General features: G+C 37.5%; 1 protein-coding gene across 1 annotated transcript in view; it reads left to right on the top strand.

The window, feature by feature from the left end:
• The window catches only part of LOC101851173 (LYR motif-containing protein 2), a 20,565-nt gene that overhangs the window by 12,167 nt on the left and 1,080 nt on the right, over positions 1-7,318 (top strand). Inside the window, exon 2 of the mRNA XM_005091135.3 lies at positions 6,361-6,501. Within this exon, the coding sequence (XP_005091192.1) occupies positions 6,361-6,501 (141 nt within the window). The remainder of the gene's footprint in view (positions 1-6,360; positions 6,502-7,318) is intronic.

Raw genomic sequence — 7,318 nt, 5'->3', positions numbered from 1 at the left:
CATCAAAATGGATGTTCATCCGAACTGGACAGAAAACTTTACTAGAAATACCAATAGACCCATATCTCCAAAATCCTACAATTCCTTGCTCTGATACTCTAGGAATATGAGCACTAAATGTCAATCTGAGACTGACAGAAAAGAGTGCCAAATTGGTAAGAACATTTTTTTTGCACCACTGAGTCTCAAGAGAGTTTCACGTTTTGGCAATTGCTCATATATTATTATGAAAAAACCCCAAAATATGGGACGTTCTTTGATGCGTTTTGAGACAATATTTGTCATAGCTCGCCTATTTCTTGGAGTATGAAACTTGGCAGTCTATATAGTACAGTTTTTATGCGGAATCTAGTCATGCTGTCAGACTTTTAATTTCTATCGTACTTTTTGAGTTGTAAAGACATTTACAGGTAAAAAAGTGGCGTTCTTTACAGATTTACAAAGATTATAAGTCATAATCTTCTCCCAAAGTCACGATATTTGAATGAAACTTGGCAACATAAAAGATTCCTCCTTGCCAAGCAATGCTCTGGATCAATTTGTCACAAAAATGTAAGTAGAGAACTGGATTTATTAGTCTAAATAAATCCAGTTCTCTACTAGTAAAAGTAAAAGGATATATGAACACTTTGTAATAGAAAGTAAGATCGTCTCTGTGTTTATCCATTGCTGGACAGTGTCCTATTTTGTGGTAGATTAAGATGTGTTTAGATAATATAGTTTACAAGTCATGGAAATATTTCGCATGTATAGTCTTCAACCCCCCCCCCCTCCTCTCTCACACACACACACACACACACACACACACACACATACACATACACATGCACGCGCGCACGCACGCACGCGTGAACGATAACAATGTATAAACGGGACTATCTTCCCAGACTGGACTAAATAAGTACCTTTCTTTTTAATAACAGTCTTACTGCCTCACTTTTCCAAACAGAGCAAACAGGACGAGTCCAAGTGTGTGCTTTCTCAAGAGGGGGGAATAGGCTTTCATTGTAATAATATAACGCAATCACAATGCCATACCACTTCTCAAGATGCTTGCTTTTCTGTTTCTAGTCTTCTCTCATGCTATTAAGCAAATAAAAATGACTACATCTATTGTATTGTGACTAAAATGCAACACAAATCCAAGTTATCAAGGCACCCATTTAGTTTTCAAGTATCCTCCCCTCCTGTCCGGTTCACATAAGCGGGGCCTCGTTTGTAGCGCCTGAGGCGACCGATGGCTGATGACGTCACTCAGTGGAATTTTCCCTGCCCAGGGTTGGTGATTTTTTTGATTTTTTAAATAAAAATTTAAAAAATCGATTTTTTTAAATTTAAATCAGATTTTTTTTATTTAAATCGGATTTAAAAAATTTTTTTTATTAAAAAAAAAATGTCAACACAGTTTGGGATTTTTGGTGACTAAAAGTATGTTCTTTTAGTGCAAAATGCATTGTCTTTATTTTAACTAATGATTAATTTAAGCAACTGCAATTTTAGAAAGCCTTAATCTGCTATATCAGTGAATTATGGCTACAGACAAAAAAATGAAGAAAATGTCAGTCTAAAAGGAAGGGGGGGGGGGGGGGGGTAATTATGCATAGACAAACTTGCATTTTATTTTTATTACAGTGCGTGTGTGAGCACGCGCTTGTGTTTGTCTAAAAAGAAAAAGAAAATGCTAATTTCAATTATGAAAAAAAAGTAAATTGAATACTGTATTATTTTACTACTTACAGTGACCGGGGGGGAAAAGCAGACTTTTAAGCAATTTTAGTCTACTAAACCTTATATCTGTTTTATAAAACCAAGGAAAGAAATTCTGAATGTTTAAAGATGTAAAAACAGAAAACATTTTTTTAAAGTGAGTTTTATTTTTAAAATCAAGTTGATTTAAATAAAAAAAATCAACTGATTTAAATCGACCCGATTTAAATCAACCCGACCCTGGTTTTCAATTATGAAAAATAAGTAAATTGAGAACTGTATTATTTTACAGTGACAGGGGGGAAAGCAGACTTTTAAGCATGATTATATTAGTCTACTAAACCTTATATCCGTTTAAAATAAAACCAAGGAAAGGAATTCTGAAAGTTTAAATATGTAAAAACTGAGTACATTTTTTTTGAAAAGTGATTTAAATCACTGATTTTTATTTTTAAAATCAAATTGATTAAAATTTTTTAAAAATCAACTGATTTAAATCAACCCAGCTCTGATTTCAATTATGGAAAAAAAAAAAAATTGAATACTGTATTATTTTACAGTGAAAGGGGGGAAATCAGACTTTTAAGCATGATTATTTTAGTCTACTGAACCTTATATCTGTTTTATGAAACCAAGGAAAGGAATTCTGAATGTTGAAATGTGTAAAAACCGAATAAAAATAATTTAAAAAAAAAGTGATTTAAAAAATCAAGTTGATTTAAATTAAAAAAATCAACTGATTTAAATCAACCTGATTTAAATCAACCCAACCCTGTCCCTGCCGCCGGTTGTTCACCCAGTACACGCAAATGGCAATGCTTCTTTTCCCTTTAAAATTACTCCCACATTTTTAAAGATTACGCAAAAACCGCTAAACACATAAGCTTGACATTTTAAGGGAATAAAGAAAAATGGTGTACAACTTATCAGTCACTGAACCACTTTCGCAAACATTTTCGACTGCTTCTTGGATGGGTACAAACTTGTCAATCTGCATACTAAGAGATTGACCTCTATTCTGATTGGCTGTCAAGTTTCATTCATATATTATATCCATTCTCGAGAAGCGGCGTGAGAGCGAGTTGAAGACAACAACCATTGTGTTAGTTCGTCCCACGAAACACCCCCGCGGCGGGGGCCAAAAATCGGCAGAACAAAACGCGCTCGGTGGGCATTGCTAATATAATTCCATTATTAGAATTTATAATTTGTCTTGTTTTATCATACAGAGCTTGCTGTTTTCAATTACGGGGAGTGCTTCCGTTTTGATTGCGTTAAAAAAATCATGCTGTGCCCTGCAAGGAGACTCACGACTTTCTGCCGGAGGGGAAACGGGACATTTTAGTGTCACCCTTAATGGTTTCGGCTTGATGGAAAGCTGAATTCGTCTCCGTATTGAAAATGGGAGAGGAAACGTAAAGCAGCGTAGCACCGATATTATTTAAACAAACGTACTGCGGGTTCACCAAAGACAGGTCAGCACTTGAAAATGAAACAGAAATAAGATTCAATATGTCTGCACCTTAAGGCAAAAGTTAAGGCCCCTACCGCACTATGACGGTTCGTCCCGGGACACACCTGTCTGGAGTTTAAAACCTTTGAATTGGAGTGTAATGTACCGCACCTATTAGTATTAACGCCCAATGTTGGCGCATTGAGTCCCGAGCAGTTGTGAATTGCTGCAAAATCGGTGGGGCAGGACTATCTCAGGTCCCGAATAGAGTAACCTCTGTGATTATAGAGAAATATGTTGCTGTCTACCGCATTAGGACAAAACTGTCCCAGACTTTGTGGCGTTTGCTGTCGAGGTCGTGGCGCTTTCCAGTGTTGTGTTAACCTCATTTTCTGCTTCTCAATTCTCAACTCTTTTCCCTGACCTGCAGTGGCTCGGTTGTTTCTAAAGTATACACAGTCTATTGTCACGTGTTAGAATTCTCATCAAAATGGATGTTCATCCGAACTGGACAGAAAACTTTACTAGAAATTTGTAAAGTGTAAAGTAAACCATGTTTGTACTATAAGACTGATTTAGACTATTGTAATCGAGACGTAAAAGCCAAGGCATGGACAGGAGTATGTGAAACAATCGTATCTACTCACTAAATGTATGATGGTTGTCAAAACTTTCAATTTTTATTCTATTTAGGATCTCGAAGGTCACCATAAAGCCTATGCAAATGACCCTTGAGCTATCTTTGGGCCATCAAAGGATGCACCCCAATAGTGTTTCCTCTTTCTGTTTTTCTAATACAAAGCAACAGAACACAGACATATGCAACCTCGATTTCATCCATCTTGAAGTTGAAGGTCCAATCTTGGCCTGGTGCATGCTCAATTTTAATAGTGAAAAAAACCCAAGAAAACGAAAAACGCATATTATTTAACTGGGTAGTTGGGCATTAAAGTGCGTTTCCTCGTGTGATATTTGCTAATTTTGGGTCGTTGATCACGAAAACCTTAAAAAAAACTACATTACCTTATTTTTTTGATTTGGCCAATATAAAATTTTTTTTCTGGAATGCGTTTTTAGCTCTGCCTAGGGCAACATCAAAGAAGCCGTCTTATGTGCCGGATCAGTCCTGTCCTCTGTTTTGAAACGAAAAATTTGACTGTGGGACAGAGTAGTCATATATTTGGACATGATTACTGTCGTTGTGAGGTAGAGGCTTAAAGTAGGCTATAGTGTGACTATAGGAGGTCTTGATCCTACTCTCAAAAGAAAAGTGTTATTGTTTGGGAGAAATACCGCGGACCACATAATCCTCGGTCAACCCCGTCCCGTGGTAATGATTATCTGAACAGTTGAAAACCTAAAATGAGTAAGCCAATAATTGCACCACCAGGTGCCTCATAAGCAAAATGTTTGTTAAAGATGGCTGACCAACTAAGTAGACATAGCAATGGCAAAGATTCAAAATGATTTTAAAAATTAAAATAATAATTTATAATACTCACTACTCTGCAGTTCAGAAAGTTAAAACTGAGATGTTTTATTGAGACTTGGTGGATTCATATAGTGAGTGAGATTTGACCCTGACAGCTAAATTGATTTCTTATCCTATAATTTTATTTGTTTTACTGTCTTAATTTTGTCCAAAAAAATTCAGAATTAAACGCTCTCCTTTGTGACAATTATCATGTTTGTATTCAAAATAGTAAAAACAATGCTTCCGAGAGTGGTGCTGGCAAACAAATCAAATATTGCATGCATGGTCTGTGAAATTGACTTTAGTAAAGTGTTAAAGGGGGGTGAAGAGTTTGGAAATAAGGCGTCTGAGTATGACCTGGTGAATTTTTAGTGTAAAATGATGAAAGTAAGAATAGAAAATAGAGTCTGGAAACAAATAGCAGGAAATGTTCGCATAGTATCTGAAATTTTGCCGCGTGGGCCATGGGCCATCGTATCATGGACTGACCTGACACATCCCTTTATACTAGCTCGATAAAGTTGAACTGTCGACATTAATTATGAATAAATTTTATGAGTATTCCTTTTACCTTACAAAGACCTGTCCTTTAAGAGACAGCCAGTCATTTATATTACTTCTTTCACAGACAAACAGGTGATGATGGCTTGTGCCAAGTTGTCCTCGAAACTCATAATCATATATGGAGTGCCGTCCCTTTGCATGTTCTTGGGCTGGGTCAGCTTAAATGGACCATCGGGATTGGTGCAAAAATGCAGGTCATTTTCATTTCAGACTTGTAATGTTTGATGGAGAGGTACGAGAGAAACATGTCATTGCCAGGTGTGGAATGTATGGAGGTGCAAAAACAACAGGACAATTTATAATTACAGTATAATCCACTTATATCGACAGCGGATATGTGGACCTTTTGACATATCGACATATTTTCCAGTTATGAAATTTTTCCTTCAACATCTTCACCAAACAGTTTCTCTTATATCGACTTTTTTCGGCCCATCCTGGTTTATCGACATGCCTCCAAGGTACCTGGCGAAGCCCTCGAACGTAAATGTGGGAAAAAGGCCACGCTTATGGTCAATGCATTAGTTCTTCATTAAGTCCGCATACTTGCCAAGTAGCCTATTCGACACACCAGGCTTTAGTAGGTCATGTAGGGTCTACACTGTGGAGTCTCCAACACAGTACAGTGCCTCTCAGACGTGAACGTCTCTGGCGCTGGGCATCACTTCCCTGCCCCCACTCCCAGTCGCTCACTCCCCTTTCCCATCCCATTCTCATTCTGTCACTGGCAAGGGCCATGGTCAGCGAGTCAGTGCCTCGCCCTTCCATCATTTTCCCCAGCAAGTGGCCGTAAACAGGCCTTACAAGGATGCTTGCGCCTCGTGTTGCTCGGTCTTCGGTACCGTAACTCCAATCCCCCTCCTCTCTGCCTCTTGTTATTTTCACAGTGTAGTTGTGTTAGAATCAAGGTAAGCAACCAGCTTTAAAAAGTAGTGTTGTCTTTTTACCGCTGACCTCCCCTTGATTTTTCCTCTTTGGCATTATATTTCATTTACTGACAGTTTGATATATCGACATCAAATCCACTTCCCAGAGCTTGTCAATATAAGCGGATTATACTATAATTTGCTGGCTGTAAATTATGATGGGTAATTTGTTTTTACAGGAAAGGCAGAATAAAATTTTATCCTAACTCCGAACCTTTCTTCATTTTATTTTTCAGTTTATGCTCCGCTCAGAAGTTCTGAAACTGTACCGAGACTTGCTGAGGATAACGTTTAAGGTAGAGAACCCAAGCTATCGCAAGCAGCTTCAAGAGTGGATAAGAAGTGATTTTGAAATGAATCGTCATCACACTGAAGAGGTTTGTATCTCTATCAAATATTATTGATGTATGGTGACTTTGGAATCTCTGTCCTTGTCTTCTGAGCTTTCAGCCTTAGCTCACTAAACTCACTTCATCCTTATTTAACTGTTCCACAATCACCCATCACTTGGGCCAGTCTGTGCACCTAAATCAATTTATCGTCCGATAGTTTTGATTTCATGGAATGTTGTCATATAAACTGATTATAAGGAATTCCTATTTAGTGAATACTATCTTTGTGATTTTTGTTTGCCAGATTCTTTTGGGTTCTACCAATTAAAAAAACACCTCCCCCTCCTGAATATAAGAGAGAAAGTAACAGCTGCTTGAATTTTGACACTTATCCGACACTTTTTTCTCTATTAATGGATGTTATGTCTTTGAGCCAAGTTAGAATTGTGTGGACAAGAATATCTTCTCTGGACCAGGAAATCGGACATGGATGGACATTTATTTATTTAGTCAGAATGAAGAACATGAGGAGGAAGAGAATGGAGCTAGTATATCTGTGGATCACACTGGACTGACCAGAAAATGGGGATTGGGGATAGGCAGAGAGAGGGAAACCTTGACTTTCATATATGTGGGACCTAGACTGGCTTTAAATGTCGACATGAATTCATCAGCCATTGATATTTTCTCCTTTTTTGTCACTCTTGAACTCCTAAATTCTAAATTGCAGTAACTCCTCAGACCCAATATTTTGAATGTCTTAGCGGAGGTACGTATCAGCCAAAAAAAAAAAAGCAGTGACAGGGGAGTTTCTAAGTGATACTTGTGCACATTATTAGATCTTATTACAATGGACGAGGGG

Source organism: Aplysia californica, unplaced genomic scaffold (genome assembly GCF_000002075.1).
Source record: "Aplysia californica isolate F4 #8 unplaced genomic scaffold, AplCal3.0 scaffold00026, whole genome shotgun sequence".
In the NCBI taxonomy this organism is placed as follows: domain Eukaryota; kingdom Metazoa; phylum Mollusca; class Gastropoda; order Aplysiida; family Aplysiidae; genus Aplysia; species Aplysia californica.
Note: the sequence above shows the minus strand (reverse complement) of the source record. Positions and strands in the feature narration are given on the sequence as shown.